The 17,836-nt window shown below is 39.7% G+C and overlaps 1 protein-coding gene across 1 annotated transcript in view; it reads left to right on the forward strand.

Annotated features, from left to right (window-relative positions):
* Positions 1–1,456: 1,456 nt before the first annotated feature.
* Adgrg7 (adhesion G protein-coupled receptor G7) overlaps positions 1,457–17,836 on the forward strand; it is a 59,568-nt gene continuing 43,188 nt past the window's right edge. The window contains exons 1-2 of the mRNA XM_048422952.3: positions 1,457–1,828; positions 17,468–17,581. Of these exons, the coding sequence (XP_048278909.1) occupies positions 1,714–1,828; positions 17,468–17,581 (229 nt within the window). The 5' untranslated portion in view covers positions 1,457–1,713. The remainder of the gene's footprint in view (positions 1,829–17,467; positions 17,582–17,836) is intronic.

Consider the following 17,836-nt stretch of genomic DNA (forward strand, 5'->3'; position numbering starts at 1 on the left):
ACTGCTTGGCCTATTAGCTCTATCTTCTGATTGGCTAACTCTTACATAGTAATTTAACCCATTTCTATTAATCTGTGTATTGCCACGTGGCAGTGGCTTACCGGCAAAGTTCCAGCATCTGTCTCCAGCAAGACTATATGGTTTCTCTCTTACTCCACCTCCTTTCTCCCAGCATTCAGTTTAGTTTCCCCTGCCTAGCTCTGTTCTCCTACATCTCTGCTATAGGCCCAAAGCAGTTTTTTATTATTTATTAATGGAAATCACAGCATACAGAGGGGAATCCCACATCAAACCCCAAGAGAATATGATTGCTTTAAGGACTTGTCCCCTGCCTGTGACAGTACTGACATGTTGACAGCACTTAGTCATCTTGGGTCTAAATTAATGGAGGGCCCATTGGAGCATTGATTCACCCACCAGAAGCAGAGCTTCAATGACATGAGTACTCATTAGTGACCTCATTTGGCACTAGAGAGAGCCAGGGAGAGGAATACCGAATCCCAAGAGTCACAGATGCAGCTGCATAGAGGTAGAAGCTTGCTCATAGTTCCAATAGAAGATTTCTTTCTTGAGATTGTTATAAAAAAGTACTATAAACTATGTGGCTTAATTAAAGGAAATGTATTGTTCCCCGTGTTGTGGTGACTCCCCCCACCATAAAATTGTTTTCATTGCTACTCCAAACTTTAATTTTGTCACTGTTATGAATCATACTGTAAATATCTGATATGTAGGGTATCTGGTATGTGACCCTCTGTGAAAGGGTCATTTGATCCCTATAGGGGTCATAATCCACTGTTGAAATGAAGATGTCATTGTAGTTGATTCTTTCCTAGGACTCTGAAGGGAGGCTCTGCTCCAACCCTTTCTCTGTAGCCTTTCTTTGCAGTTGGTTGTCTTATCCATGTATCTCTTTATACATTGTCCTTCTGTGCACATCTCCATCCAAATCTTCTCGTTTAAAGACAATAACTGTGTTAGAAAAAGGCCCACTCTATTGACCTCGATTTAAACCAATTACTTCCCCATCAAACTTATCTTCAACAAAGGCCGCATTGGCTTTGAGTTAAGACTCCAACACATAAATTAATCCTTAATAGAGGGGTTGTAATTCCAGGTTTTAGTGCTTTTCATAATCCTCCTTGTGCCGGCATGCTCCCCACTTGCAGCTGTTAGCATGTAGGCTCCTTAAGGAAATGCAAGCAGTGAGATCACATGTGGCTACTATGGTTTATTGTCCCATTTGATAACATACTTCATTACTCCAGGAGGATTGTAAATATCCTGAAGCACCTGGCTGAGCTATAGACAACCAAAGGGGTCCATTGTCTTCCTGACTTCCTCTTTGGTTTCTCTTTGCTGGCCTCCTTCCTTCATGGTCCTTCTTGTCTGGAGAGTCACCCTTTGACCCGCTAGGCTAATCCCTCCCTTTCTTTATTGCCTGAGTTGGTTTCCTTTTCTGAGAACCCTGGTCACTTGATCTCTCTCGTTGAAGAATGAGCACACTGCAAGCAAAAACACACCTTCTATTCGGTGATTCCAACTACACTGTGCTGAATTAACTTCAAAACTCTCCAAACATGAGAAGACCTGCCAAACAGATCATTGAAAGGAAGAATTCTTTTCATGTTTTATAACCATCTCTGATTAAATTTCTTCACAAAAGGAGAAACCAGCTGACTTATCCAGAGTGGTGCAGTGGTTGGGTTCAACATGAGTTCCTGTCATTCCTGCAATGTCCGGGTGCTGGTGGCTATTGTGTGTGGGCTGCTGACGGGCGTCGTTTTGGGCCTGGGCATCTGGAGATTGGCAGTAAGGATCAACAGAGGTAATGTTATCCTGTTATGTATGCTGGGTGGGTAGGGGACTTGAACTTATGACTCTGTCATCTGATGTACCACTGCTAGAGAGGACCTTGTCCAGGCAATGGGGCTTTCTACAATGCCTCTTCTGAAGCGTAAGACAGCAGCTGGCTGATGGCTAGTGGGTAGCTCTATGTATAAAACTATGTATGTGGGCAAATAAGCAGGGTGAAGAATGAGTTTTGAATAGTTTTTTTTTGTGCTATTTTAATTCCTGAGTTGACAAAATGAGTGATAATAGAAATTATTACCATTTGTATTTGGGTTTACTTAGCTAAATCCTAGAAAAGTAAATAAATAGTTACGAGCACAAACTCCCAAGCAACCGTGTATAACTATGTAGCAACTCTCTACAACCATGTAGAAATTCATCTCCAGAAGGAACTTTAGAGATGTTAGAGTGTTTGGGTGTAAAATGATGGTGTAAAAGAAAGCCCTTGGGAATTAAAAAGTGCTCTGTCAATGATTCTGATGCTGCCTCTCTTGGACCCTGGAGAGGCACGATAAAGCCGTGGTTCTCAACCTGGGGGTCGCAACATCTTTGTAAGTTGAACGACATTTTCACAGGGGTCACCTAAGACCACTGAAAAACACAGATATGTACATTACAATTCATAAAAGTAGCAAAATCAGTTATGAAGTTGCAATAAAGAAATTTAATTTTGTGATTGCGGTCGCCACGACATGAGGAACTGGATTAAAGGGTCGGAGCATCAGGAGGGTTGAGACTCACTGCTCTAAAGGGATGGAAACTTGGCGCGTGGAACACGTGAAACTGAAGAGATGGATGTGACTCAAGTTAGTAAGGGGGGACAGTGTGCTGGCACAGAAGGCAGGAACCGCTGCCCAACGGTGCCAGGCTGCAGAGTCCTGTGCTGATAGCAAACAGTCGATACCGGGTGCAGGTGGAGAGGTAGCCTGGAATGCAGCCGTCTCTAGTTCACCCAGAAAGACTCGGATTCAGAGAACACAGTGTCGGCAGCATTCAAAGAACTATAGTAAGAAAGTGGGGGTGACAAAAGAATACGATTAAAATTGTAAGGTTGGTAAAACAGTTAAATTCCGTTTGAAGAAAACCATAAGGAGTCTTTCTCAGTGTTAGACTTATTAAATGTGTAATCTCTCATTTAAAGGATGTGTATTTGAGAAATTTCTTCCTTCTTGCTGTAGTCAGAAAAACATCTATTTTTAAAGGAAAACTTGTGGCTTCTAAGTGGCATAGTTAAATCAAACCATCGCAGGGACAAAGTACAAAACCAGCACGAGGAACAACTCAGAGCAGAGGACAGAAACTGAGTGATCGTCAGAGGCTTAGGGAGAGCTTCAGCCGTGTGGGCACACTTCCTAACTGCTGGAGGTCTAAGGCCTCTGAAGGAAATAGAAAAGGCAATAAAAGCTCTGTTTCTCAAAGGACTATTGTGCCAGTGCCTCAGAAAGATTAGGTTTGCCCTGGGTGTTTGTTTTTCAGTTGGTTTTCCATTTAAGAGCTATCTTTCAGTTTTGGGGTAAAAATCAATGGAAAATCGGAGGGTTATCACTATTATTTCTTGTTTAAAGGCTGAAGACTAAGCCTGTTTGCTGTTGCTGCTTGCCTTGTCAGTTTTATTTGGAATGCGCTTTAGTTATGTCTATTTTTGCTTAATTCTGTTCTATTTCATCCCATTCTTTCCCATTAACTTCTGGGTGTTTCATCTCCCCTCCCCCCCGCCAGCTCACTTCCTTCTACCCATCTCATTTAATGTCATTATGGAGGATTTCCTCTCTAGTCCCTTACTTAATTATAAATTGTTCTTAATTAATTTATTTTTAGAGACAGAGTTCATGCATATCTCAGAGAAACCAATGTAAGTGCGAATGCCTTCTTTTGTTCATTTTTGAGAGCTCGCTTTATAGTTCCAGCTGTCCTGGAGCTCACAATATTCATCCCAGGATGACATCAACTCGTGGTGCTCCTCCTGCTGCAGCCTCCCAAGTGCTAGGTTTACAGGCAAGATCCCACATCCGACTAACCATAAATACCTTATTTAGAAAAAAACGTATATGCACATATACATCAAGTTGTGTCTAAATTAATTTACTACATTAGAAATTCATTGTATATAAACATAATATATTTTTCACAACAAAAATGTTAATTTCTTTGTGAATAACAGAAGACAAAACCAAAAACCTCCATGCTAAGCATGCAGAGGCTCATCCCTGCTGGTGCAGTACCTGCCATGCTTCCGCGGTCCTCTCTAGGCATGCAGAGGCTCATCCCTGCTGGTGCAGTACCTGCCATGCTTCCGCGGTCCTCTCTAGGCATGCAGAGGCTCATCCCTGCTGGTGCAGTACCTGCCATGCTTCTGCTATCATCTGGGAGACTGGGTTTTGCAGCATCATAGTCTGTCTGTTTTGATCTTCTAGCACGGAGCAGCAAAAGAAACTCCATTTTCTTACAGTTTTTATCCAGGCCACTGCCTAATCTCAATGGAAAGACAAATTCAAAATTGCCAACATCACAAATCAAATCAACTCTAATTATTCAAAGAGTTAAGTTTTTTTAAAAAAAAAAATGTGAACCATTGGTTTAAGACGTGGTCTATAGAATTCCAGTGACCTTCTATGAGTAAATGGAGCTTTTCAAAGTCCCACTCCTGTTTCTGAACTGTGCCTCTTGTTCAAAGGTCACTACCAATTAAGGTCCTGGTTTTGGCAATTGGATGGTGCTGCTTAGGAGTGACTGAGGCTTCTTTCAGCTTGGTTGGAGTAGTCTGTCATGACATCGATGGAATTCTTGACGAAGAATGATGTTTTTTTCTATTGTCATGTGTTCTATACTTCCTAATGCACGACTCTTATCCATTTAACATTTCTTTGGACAAATGAAACTTCCAATAATATCAATAGCTTCTTCAATTCCCAAGAGGAGTTCTAGACTTGGGTCCTCACCTATAGTGGCAGTTTCCCTACAGTTGCCTTTCCCCCATTTCACAAGAACATCTCGTTTGATGGTGTAGGCTTTCAGCTTAATCCATGGGAATTTCTCTACCTACCCAATACAAGTTCTTACCCATTCCCCCCTTTTCACACACACTTTTTTCACAGTTCTCATAACTGACAATTTCTTCATCTTTGCTTATTTTGTTGAAGAGGAGAGGGGCCTTATAAGAAACCTACCATATTTTCTGCAACTAGATTTGAGTTACTGAGAGGGATAAATAAATCTTACAAAAACTAAAAGGTAGACTCAGTCTTCTAGGGAGACCATAACAAAATACTGCAACCAGGTATTTTATACACTGCAGAAATCTCTTTTCTACAGATATGGGCACCAGAGAGACTGGAGAAACGTGAGCTCCAGCTTTGGTGTCTAGTGCAGGTCTGTCTCTCGGTTCTGAAGAGTCTTCTTGCTGAAACACCTTTTAAACTTTGACATTTAATGTTGTTATATTGGAAATTCAATTTCAATACATGAAATTTGAGAGGAGACATTCAGTCCACTGCATGGAGGAAGAATTGTCAGATAGTTGTATTCAGAAATCACACAACAAAGCTACCAAATCCACATGCTTTCCTTCAAAATAGTAAGAGAAATGCAAATTTGGATGTTTAAAGAGAGATGTTTTTGTTTCCTGCTGCTGTTTGAAGCCATGTGAAATATGGTCATTGGACCCTAGGCTTCATTAAGATCTTTCCGATTACATGTAACCTCTGTTTAGCTATGTGACCAGTAATCTCACAGGGTACACTTCTATTGGAGGAAATCTGTGTTCTTCCAGAATCCCAGTCCTTGCACATTGTGTGTTCATAAAAAAATGTCTAATGTATTTTCATAAATGTAGATGTAAGAGATCTATCTCTGTTGGTTTCATGCTTCTAATAGCAAGGGGCTTGCAATGGAAGAAGCAGTGTGACTCTGAGTCCCAACACACTTGATAAGGAAAGTCAAATAGAAATGTAGATTTCATTGCATTTTGCTCCTTTGACATTTACCAGTTTGAGCTAATCCTAACATAAATATACCCAGATGTTCACAACACAGTGGTGAGAGGATGCTTTCTTTAATTTGTATTAATAAGAAGGCACCTCAACCTCAATATACAATGGTGACACCTTATTTAACTGTATCTTTCAGTTCTGCCTCTAAGATTTCCCTGCTTTCTGTTCCTTTCCTACACCAGCCGTAACCTTTCTTCCCCACCACAGGACAAACTTGTTCCTCGGCTTATCAAGGGCCTCAGAAGGTTTATATAGTCACAAACCCGAGGTCATATTTTATGACACTCATAATTCTCACTCAGTAGAAAATGTATGTTATCAGGAAAAGTCACGGTGAGTTTATTGCTGCTCAGAAACTAACCTGCCCACACACACTTGTCTTTCTATTCTTTACTCAGTTTAGTACTTCCCACAGAATACATCTACACAGTAATAAATGAACTCCTGCAACGGATCCTGGAACACTAGGGCCATTTTAGTGTTAATGGAGGAAAGTATGTTGAGGTGATGAGAGTGGTGTCCAGTTTCAATTCTTCACTTACAAATTCCTCTCCTACTCCTTCTTCCCCCTTCCTGTTTCTGCACGTGTCCACACACTAAATATTTTTAATACAAAATTATCTCTGAAAAGGGAGGGAGATAAACTTGCACTTGCACAACAAAACTCTAGGGATAAGTTTTACTGTGCAAGTGACAGAGGGACAATGATAAGGATTATCGGAATTTCAGAATCAGCAGCCAGGTGGTGGTGGCGCACACCTTTAATCCCAGCACTCAGGAGGCAGAGACAGGTGGATCTCTGTGAGCTCGAGGCCAGCTTGGTCTACATGAGCTAGTTCCAGGACAGGCCCAAAGCTACACAGAGGATCCCTGTCTCAAAAAAAAAAAAAAAATCAGTGATGTTTACAGATCACATTTCAAAAGTCATTAAGAAGCTGGATTCTTGGCTTAATGGATTATTCCTGGGCTTTCCAGTGTTAGATTTTTAGGGATAAGACCACAAGTCTGGGTCAGACTCTAGTGATAAGCTGTTAAAGATCCTTCCAGAATTCAGTGGCTAGGACTATTTTTGTGAGTGAGTAGGAAGAGAGCCCTAAAGCAAAGCTGTCTTACTTCAAATCTCAACATGGCTGCTTAGTAACTGAGTGACTGGGCACATTCGATTCGTCAATATTTCTGTGCCTCAGTTTCTCCCCCTCTTGTAAGAATGATGATAAATTCTGCCTCTTGGGGCTACTTTGAAAATCAAATGAGTCAATGCATTTGAAGATTCAAGACTTTATTTTTTTTCTTCTAAGCCCTCAGAACACCTGGGCAACTATTTTCTAATTTATGAAGTTTTGGGTCATTTAGTACCAAGCACAGTTTTGTCCACTTCTTGAGTTATACCTTGACTGGATACTATTGACCCACATTGGACCTTTGGATTGAGACTCAAGTTATTGCATCAACAGTCTACAATAGGTTTAATCATTAAGTTAAATTGGCTAGCCTAAAAGAGAAACAGAAAGTCTTTCAGGAACTTCCATAGAATATTTGCTTCTCAATGTTTATGCTACGTCGTTAGTAAAAGACAGTTTATTAAAACATTTATTATATTTACTGAAAGTGTTAACCATATAGTTAATACTGAGCAACTTTTATCTTAACAAAAGATCCACTTTATTTTATTTGCATACACTATTCTTCCTTCCTCTCTTCTTTCTCTTTCTTTCTCTGACCCACAGAATATGTTTTCCTAAACATGGCCAGCCTAATGTCTCCTTTTTGCAACTACAACTGTGAAAATATTTATATGAACAACTTCATCCTTTTGAGTTTATCTTTTATAGCTGTGATAGAGCCTGAAAGGTGCTGGTGCTACTTTGGGTGACTTTTTGTGTGATTTAGGTACTTTAAAGGCTAAGAGTCTGAATGAGGTAGAACACACAGTTAAATATACCATTCTAACAGATAGCGGGTAGTCCGGCTTCAGCTAGATGTCCTTAACTAGAACTCAAGTGACAGAGAAGCCATTCAGCAAACACTTATTAACTTTCTATTCATTAACAGTGTTCTAAGATCTAGAGATACAAGCTATGACCTTTATTCAGTATACTCCTTAACTAGAAGACTTGTAATTAAAAGGCAGAATGACTAGGCATGCATAGATGCTTCTTCTTGCTTATTAAATGTATACAAATCATAACTAAATGTTCAAACACACCAACAGGCTTCTGTACTTAAAGGGAAATCCCAGGAGACCGAAACACTGCAAAGAGTTGATACCATAACGATGAGTAGGCGCTGTTGTAAACTCTAGAGGTTAAGGGTTTGGTGTATCCATGGGGACAGAAGGTAAGGTGCTAGACTGTGTAATGAGGAAGTTGGACCGAAGCCACGAGTGTGACACTTGAAACCTTTAGGAGTCACATCAACCATAACAAGTAGTTTAGACGGTATCTGTTCTCAATGCCACAGAAACATTAGATAACTCTTATCACCTACACGTTCTGCTGTGGTGGATTTGAGACTCGGTTATCCTAGGCCGGGATGACCTTGAACTCCTGATCCTCCTGTGGGCTTGTGCGGAAGGTGGGATTCTAGACTTCTGTCTAGCTTACCTTCTGGAAACAGCTTCTGTGTCTGCTCCTGTGCCAGCACCGAAACCGCGTTCAGCTTAGTTCTCTACAACACCTGCCTCACCTGCCCCTACCCCCACACCTGCATTTGATGTGATCCTTTCATTTTCCTCCATAGATTTGCTGAAGATTCCTTTTATTATGTTTTATTCTCTTTTTTGGGATAAAAATCCATCTTTACTTATTCTGACTCTTTGTGACCAGCTCACATAGAGACCGACTCTACATCAACATCTTAGGCAGAAGTCGTTTATGCTTTAGAAATTAAGAAACAGCAAATTCTGGAACAAGTATTCTTGGTGATAATATTTTTTAAATTAATGGAATTAAAATCAAAGAAATGAAAGCAAACAATAGTCAAATGAATTATTTGCAATGATAAACTTGAGCAAATAAATTTTAGAATGATTAATAAAGAAAAACTAATAATTCAACAATTATAAAGAAAGAAAGGCACTCCAATACACAGACATGGGATTTAAACAAAATCATAAGCAAATATCATAGAAAACTTTACCTTTGAAAATATATAAGCTGAGTCAAATGGAATAGTCTCCATATGAACAAATAAATGAATAGAAAGAACTAGTTTCCCCCACAAAGTTTAGTGTGACCTCCACATACACACATCCACACATTAAAACTATAATGTGTCATTTAAATTTTTGAATAATTGAATAAGCAGCTTTTAAAAGCCCTGTATAAAAATGAAAATGTCACTGGTTGTACTGTAAAATATGACAGGAAGAAAGAACATCACAGAATTGTTTTGAAGTCTCACATACACACTTCAGTGAACTGTGATCTTCATAAAATATCTAAAAATTCATTACTGTTCCCCAGGCCACGAAGATTTTCTTTTATTAGTTTTATTCAAATTACACTGGGTGTATGATCTGCTTTCAAATAACTTTTGAAAACTGGAAATCTGTATCTAGATCCATTTGTTTATGTCTTTGTTTCTGGATGTCCTGCAACATTTGCTGGAAAATTAGCTTTTCTCAACTGAGCATAATGCTTCTTTCTCAAACAACACCTGGCTATTCTTGGATGGGTTGTGAATGAATTGTATTTCTTTCCAGAGGTTCACTTATTTATGCTACTGGGATGTGAAGTGCCGTTCCCTGAAAGCTTGTTTCTCTAATGACTAAATAAAGAGCATTTCCTTGTGCTAATGACTGTCTATATGACCTCTTTTACAGCTCCAGCCCATGAAAAATAAAAACTGTGTGGTTTGCACTCTTTATAAACTACAATTTTAACATTTAACTTGCAATTCTTTTTTTTTTTTTTTTTTTTTTTTTTTGGTTTTTCAAGACAGGGTTTCTCTGTAGCTTTGGAGCCTGTCCAGGAACTAGCTCTTGTAGACCAGTTTGGCTTTGAACTCACAAAGACTCGCCTGCCTCTGCCTCCCAAGTGCTAGGATTAAAGGTGGACGCCACACCACCCAGCTTAACTTGCAATTCTAATTTACACATACTCTCTCTTACACACACACATTATTTTCTTCAAGTCTGTGACTATCATTTTTATTTTCTGAAAATACATTTTAATGATCAGATGTTTTTAATTTAGATTAAATGCAGTTCATATATTATTTATATAATCATATATATAATATTTTATTAAATGCAGTGTATATATTTTCAAAGGTAACGTTTTCTACGGTATTTCCTTATGAATTTGCTTAAATACCACTTCTGTTCATTGGACTTTCTTTTCATATTGTTAAATTACTAGTTTTTCTTTTATTAGTCATTCTAAAAATGTATTTGTTTAAGTTCATCAATATAAAAAATTTTAAATTACACATTGTAGTTTTATTGAGTGTGTGTGTGCACGTGCGCGTGTGTATGTGGAGGTCAACTTGTGGTGAAAGTTAGTTCTTCCTAGTCATTCATTTCTTCATTTTACATTTAATACTATTTTGCCCTTCAAAAGAAGTTGCATGCTCCATGGTTGCAAATACAACCCTCTACATTTTACTGTAAAAGTGTTATGGTTTTAGCTTTGTTTCCAGTGTGTGATCCATATTAAATTGAGTTTTAAGAGGGATATATTCACTTAGTCCAGAGTATTTCCACTTGTAAAAAAAGAAAAAGAAAATCAACAACTTTCTCTGTTCTTAGTTTTAGCAAATCTGTGAAAGATCAACAGGTCTCTTCTAATTTATCTTTTTGTCTTTTTAATTTATTTGTGATTCTGGGGCCAAGTCCCAGCATTGCACGTTAGGCAAATGTTTACTACCAAACTACATCATCGGCTTTGTTTTATCTATTTTTGAACTTTTTATTTTATTGATACCTCTGTCCTTACATTAATTCTACCCAACCATTATCCATGTTACAACCTAAAACTGGTAGTGAAAGTATTAAGACATGTTCATCTCTAAAACCTTGTTTTCTTTCTGCCTTTTCCATTTCCCAAAAAATTAAAACCTGTTCATAAATCCCTACAGAAAAGAAATTGTTTTAAATATTTTTATCTATGTGCTTGTGTGTATATCTCCTTGTATTTACATAACTGTATTGTGCCACCACATGTATGCAGACGGTCATAGAGAAGAGAATAGGGTGTTTGATCCCCGAGCGCTAAAGGCAGTCGTGAGCTGTCTGACATAGGTGCTCAGAAGAAAACTTGGGTCCTATAAAAGAGCAGTATGTGCTTTTAATCAAACCACTGAGCCATCTTTCCAGCCCCTTTGATTTAGATTTTAAATGTCATTTGGAGAAGAAAGGACAGCTTGGCTAATGAGGCTTTCACCTCTTTGTTTATATCTTCATTTATTTAGGTATTTAAATTTTCTCTTAATAATGAAGTCTTACCAATATCTTCTTAGTTCCAATAGTTTGATGATTTTATAATAATTTAAATGCAAAGTATTTTCTAATTATTTATTGCTAACATGTATAATAAATATTTTTGCATCATACAATCTTTTTTAATGGACTTAATCACTTTAATGTGTTTTGGATACACCTTGGGAGATTCAACAGATTTGATTTACATATGACTATATCCTTTCTAAACTTTATACCTCTTCATTTTGCCATCTGCCACTCTGATAAGCACTGAAGATAATCTTCATTAGTAGTGGTTAGCACAATTACATTGAACTTTTTTTCTGTGAAACTTCAGAGGAAGACATTACGTATTAAAGTAATATATTAGAAGTAGGTTCTTTGTGGATGGTTTTTATGAGTTTGAGGAAATTCTTTTCTTAGGATTCATTTGCTAGGGGTTTTGCTTTTAGTATGTGAGATATTTTGCTCCCTGTATTGACAATTGTCTGTTTATTCTATCATATGGTCAGATGATTAATTAGCCAACTGATTTTTAATTTTTAAACCAACCTTTCATTCCTGGAATAAATCTTACTTGTGGTATCTGTTTTATTTGTTGCTCGATTTGATTTGTGACTGCTTTAAAAGCGCATGCTCACTAGTTTGATGTCAACTTAACATAGACTGTGGTCATCTGAGAGGTGAGAACCTGAACTGAGAAAAAATGCCTCCGTAAGATAGGGCTGTAGGCACGCCTGTAGTGGTGCAGGAGAATTGTCTGTATTCTGTCAATCATGTATTTTAATAAAACGCTGATTGGCCAGGCAGGAAGTATAGGTGGGTCAAACAGACAGGAAGTAGAGGCAGGGCCATCAGAATAGGAATATTCTGGGAAGCAGGAAGCTCCCTCACCAGTTCTGCCCAGACCACCGGAGAGGAAAGATGCAAACTGCCCAGCTGAGAAAGGTACTGAGCCGTTTGGCTAAAGTAGATAAGGATAATGGGGTAACATAAGTTATAAGAACTAATAAGTAGCCTGACCTAATGGGCCAATCAGTTTATAATCTTATGGAGTCTTGTGTGTGATTTTCCTTGAGGTATGCCGGTTGTGGGGTACCGGGTGGGAGGGAAACCCCAACAAGTCGGCCCCCTCATATTACACTGTGGGGCATTTTCTTAATTAGCGATTGATGGAGGTGGACCCACCCCATGGTAGGGGCATACAGCCCTGGACAGGTGGTCCTGGTTCTATAAGAAAGCAGGTTGAGTAAACCATGTGGAGCAGACCAGACAGCAGCACTTCTCTGTAGCGTCTACATCAGCTCCCGCCTCCAGGTTCCTGCTCTGAGTTGCTGCCCTCACTGCTTTTGATAATAAATTGTTTCATGGAGCTGTGAGTGCAATAAACCTTTCCTCCCCTAGTTAGTTTGTCATAGTGTTCTGTCACAGCAATGGCGACCCTAACTATGGTAGAAATTGGTACCAGGATAGTGGGGTATTGCTGTGACAGGCCGGGCCATGCTGTTTCTGGGGGGACCGTGGGAGGACTTTGGATATTTAAACTAGAAAAGCCATTGAGTGTTCAAAGCTTGGAGAGCTGTTCTGTGGGAGCTTGGAAGGAAAGAGGGTTGAAAGAAAGGCAGGCGATGGAGGCCCAGGTTGTGACGTGCCAGAGAGAAATCTGGGACTTCCTTAAAGACTCTATAGAGGCTGTTGTATATTCTGAGTTAAGAATCTGTGGTTCTAGTTATCTGGGGCTGGAGAATCGGCTGTGATTAACAAGATTCCAGAAGCATTAAAGAGAAAACTTTGCTGGGATAGTCAAGTCTGGACAGTGGACCTGAGAAATTAGTGGTGTGTAAGAAGAGCCCAGGTGAAATAGTCAGGAGAGTCCGAACAGAAATTGTGTTCCAGAGGTGGCCAAGGTTGCACCTCATGCTGGTATCCGAACTTAGTCTTGTAGAAGAATCCCTCAGGTGGTACTGGCTTTAAAGGCATGAAAGGGGTCATGAAGAGCTGAGGCTTGGCACTATCAGAGGCCAGGAGAGGACTTTGGTGAAGGTGAAGCCTCAGTGGCAGTTGAAGGCCCAGGACTGAAGGGGTCATGCGGAGAGGTTGAGGCTTGACACCATGAAGAGAACCTGGGAGAGGCTATTGGTGGAAGTGCAGCTCAGTTGCTGCAAGAGAGCGCAACATCTTGGAGACACTGGTACCATGGGACAACCCCCAAGAGCAGCGGCAGCTGTGGAGTGGAGCCAGCCTAAGTTAAGTTCGTGCTGCAAATGGCTATCCAAGCCCTCAGGAAGCTCAGAAGAACAGGACTGGACCCCAGACATTGGACACTGAGTTATTTTTCCAGTTGGCATTTGGTTTTGCTCTGATTTGATTATGACTGTGCCCTGGTTTTAGAGTTACTTTTATATTATGAAATGACTTGGGTAGTTTCGTTTCTGTTTTATCAGAGAATTTATGTAATATTGATATTTTTGCCTTCCTAATTAATCAGTAAAGCTGTCAGCTGTTAATAGATATCTTTCAGCATTTTTCTTAGTTTTTGAATTTCTGCAGATTGGTCATATGCATATCCATTTTTTCTGTAATTTTCTGAGTTTCTTGCATCTCTTAAACTAAAAAATTTTAGCTAAATTTGAAAAGTTTCAAGGTTTTTTATTTTCCTTTTTTTAAGATTTATGTATTTATTGTGTATACAGAGTTCTGCCTGCAGGCCTAATGAGGGCATCAGATCTCATTATAGATGGTTGTGAGCCACCATGTGGTTGTTGGGAATTGAACTCAGGATCTCTGGAAGAACAGCCAGTGCTCTTAAACTCTGAGCCATCTCTCCAGCCCTGTTTTCCTGTTTTGTGACTCCAGTTTCACACATACACACACGTACATGCACGTATGCATACACACACTCACACATACATATTAGATCCATAGGGTCTTATAAGTCTCTTTATTTTTTTTCAAAAATTTTCTTTCTCCATATTTAATGGGACTTTATATACAGATGTGGAGCTGTCTTTCCTTGTCTCTCTCTGTTGCTAGATACCCCACTTAGATTCCAATTGCTCTGCCTTCATCAGTGGGTGCCATCTCACACCTTAACCTATTAAGACTACAGCTTTTGGTTGGAGTTTTCATCCACTATTGTCACTTAGACTCAGTTATGCCTGTCATGGGAAAACTATAGAAACAGAATTCCCTTTCACTTCTGAATATTTCTCTCTGCTTTCCAGTACTCCCGAGCAGGTTTTGTCGACAATGCTGGTGGTACTGCATTTGTAGATTTTGCTGAGACTGTACAGTTGTCATCTGTGGGAGGCTCAACATGATTCAACCCACTCTCTCATTGTTGGAACTGGTAACTTTTCACCGCCTACTCTTCAAACTTAGAGACACTAGCGTCCCCAACTGAAAATTAGGTTTTCTCAAGGTTTCCTATTTCAGGAGTGCTTCCTAGACGTACTGACTGCTACCATCTTAGCTCTACTGCCTCCAGAATGTGCCAAGGGCTACCATATTAGTTCTGCCGCTTCCTGAATGTGCTGAATGCTGACATCTTAGTACCACTGCTGAGGGCTGGATTCCTGTTTTGCTGTCATTGCTGCCTGTCAGCTCCAACCACTTCCCATATTACTGGATGAATCACACTAGAAAACTTCCTAATAATGCATCTCCTTTTTTTGCTTATTTTGTCTGTTTGTTTCACTGTGATGTTTACATAGTTTTTAAAGTTTTATATTTACATGGTGTTTATTGTTGTTTATATTAAAGAGCATTTCAAATGTAACAAAATTAGAATTAGATAATGGCCCCTTATGAGCCTTTTAAAAGTTGTTCATATGTTTTAAATTTTTTATTGTTTTTATTGAGCTGTATATTTTTCTCCATTCCCTTCTCTCCTTCTCCTCTCCCCTTTTGCCCTCTCCCATGGTCCCAATTTATTCAGAAAATCTTGTCCTTTTCTACTTCCCATGTACATTAGATCCATGTATGTCTCTCTTAGGGTCCTCATTGTTGTCTAGGTTCTCTGGGATTGTGAATTGTAGGCTGGTTTTCTTTGCTTTATGTCTAAAAGCCGCTTATGAGTGAGTACATATTATATTTGTCTCTCTGCATCTGCGTTACCTCACTCAATATGATGTTTTCTAGATCCATCCATTTGCCTGCAAATTTCAAGATGTCATTTTTTCTGCTGTGTAGTACTCCATTGTGTAAATGTACTACATTTTCCTTATCTATTCTTTGGTTGAGGAGCATTTAGCTTGTTCCCAGGTTCTGGCTATGGTAAACAATGCTAATATGAACATAGTTGAGCACATGTCCTTGTGATATGATTGAGCATCCTTTGGGAATACACCCAAAAGTGGTATTGCTGTGTCTTGAGGTTGGTTGTTTCCTAATTTTCTTAGAAATCACCATACTGATATCCAAAGGGGCTGTACCAGCTTGCATTCCCACCAGCAATGCAGGAGTGTTCCCTTATCCCACAACCTCTCCAGCATAAGTTGTCATCAGTGTTTTTGATCTTGGCCATTCTTACAGGCGTAAGATGGAATCTCAGAGTTGTTTTGATTTGCATTTCTCTGATGACAAAGGATATTGAGCATTCCCTTAGGTCTCTTTCAGCCTTTTTAAGTTCCTCTGTTGAGAGTTCTCTGTTTAGGTCTGTACTCCATTTTTTATAGAATTATTTGTTCTTTTGATGACCAATTTCTTGAGTTCTTTGTATATTTCAGAGATCAGACCTCTGTCCAATGTGGGGTTGGTGAAGATCTCTTCCCACTCTGTAGGCTACCATTTTGTCCTTTGTTTTAAGACCCCTCTGTGTTCCCTCCAAATTTAGTCTCCTCAGTTTCACATATAATATTCTTCACAATCTAGTCTGTGTCCTGCTGATACCCCTCACAGGACTACTGCTGTTGTGTTAAGTTCTACTCTTTTGCTGGGACACATGGGAACTGTCCATGCTTTGTGATGCTGCACTTTGTTTTGGAGTATGCATACATGGTTATGTGTCTGTGTGCAGATGCATGTGAGTTCAGTACATGTACGAATGCTTGTAGAGGTCAGAGGTCAGCTTCTAGTGTCGTCATTCCTTCACTACTATCCACCATGTTTGGGACAGGGTATCACATTTGCCAGGAACTCCTTGATTTAACTCATCTTTCTGGGCAGTGAGGCCCAGGACTCTACCTTTACAGCACTGGAATGCTGCACTATCTTGTCTACCTTTTCCACACAGGTTCTGGGGGCTGAACTCAGGCTTGCATAGAAAGCACTTTACCTACTGGGCACCCCACCCCTGTTCCTGTTGCTGTTTCTATGCCTCCAAAATTGGTCACCAGTTTTATCCATGTTTATCTGAATTAATTACACAGTCTAACTCAAATATTGACTGTTTAGGAAAGTCTTCCTTGGTGATATGACCTCTGTCCTCCTTATTGCCTTTGTATTTGTCTTGGTGGTTTCTATAGTTGCGATGAAACACCATGACCAAAAGCAGTTTGAGGAGGAAAGGGTCTGTTTCACTCACAGGTCCATGTAACAGTTCATCATCAAAAGAAGTGAGGACAGGAACCTGGAGGCAGGGGCTGATGAAGAGGCTGTGGCAGAGGGCTGCTTGCTGCCTTGCAACTCACGACTTACTAAACTTCCTTTCTTGTAGAACCCAGGACCACCATCCAAGGGATAGCACCACCAACAGGATCTGGGCCCTTCTCTATCAATTAGGAAGAAGTACTACAGGGTTGCCAACACCCCCAATCTTATGAAGGCATTTTCTTAACTGGGGTTCCTTCATGTCAGATGACTCTAGTTTATGTCAAGTTGATATAAAATTAGCCAGAATACTATTCAAATCATATTTGGAAATCTGCATGCTGCTAACTTGTCTGTCTGTCTGTCTATCTGTCTATCTATCTATCTATCTATCTACCTACCTACCTACCTACCTACCATCTATCTAACTAGCAAGCTAGCATAACTTCCTTTTTCTTAGAGAAGTATCATTGGAAAGTCTGCTTTTTAAATCTTATCTTTTTGGTTTCCATAGTGCCACATACTATTGAGGATATCATAAAGGATAGCTCCAGCAATGACAATCTGGTTCTGCATATAAAAATTGGGTGACTGCAGATTTTAAAAGGAAAACTAATAGACAAATTACCATGCTATTCTGATGTGGTTTACTGTGTGTGTGTTTTTTTTTTAGACCTATCTGTTTCTGTGCCGAGCACCTCTGTACAGTTCTGCAGGAATGGTGGAACCTGGCAGAACAGCAGGTGCATTTGTACTGAAGAGTGGACAGGGCTGAGGTGTACAATTGGTAAGGTACTCAGCTGATACTATGATGATGTATAGGTGAACCTTTGTTAATAATGACAACGGCAAGCATTCTGGAAGCTTTGGTTAAAGACTATAGACACAGTTAGCATAAAGACAGTAGCACTAGGATGTGTACTCAAGAACCCTCTATAGCTAGGGGTATCTTCATAAGACCTGCGTAGGATTGGTCAGCCCACATTTCATCAGGGATGGAGGAGGCTCTTATGAGGTCCTACCCCCTCCCTAAGGGACTACT

The sequence above is a fragment of the Myodes glareolus genome, chromosome 2 (assembly GCF_982192425.1).
Source record: "Myodes glareolus chromosome 2, mMyoGla1.1, whole genome shotgun sequence".
NCBI lineage: Eukaryota > Metazoa > Chordata > Mammalia > Rodentia > Cricetidae > Myodes > Myodes glareolus.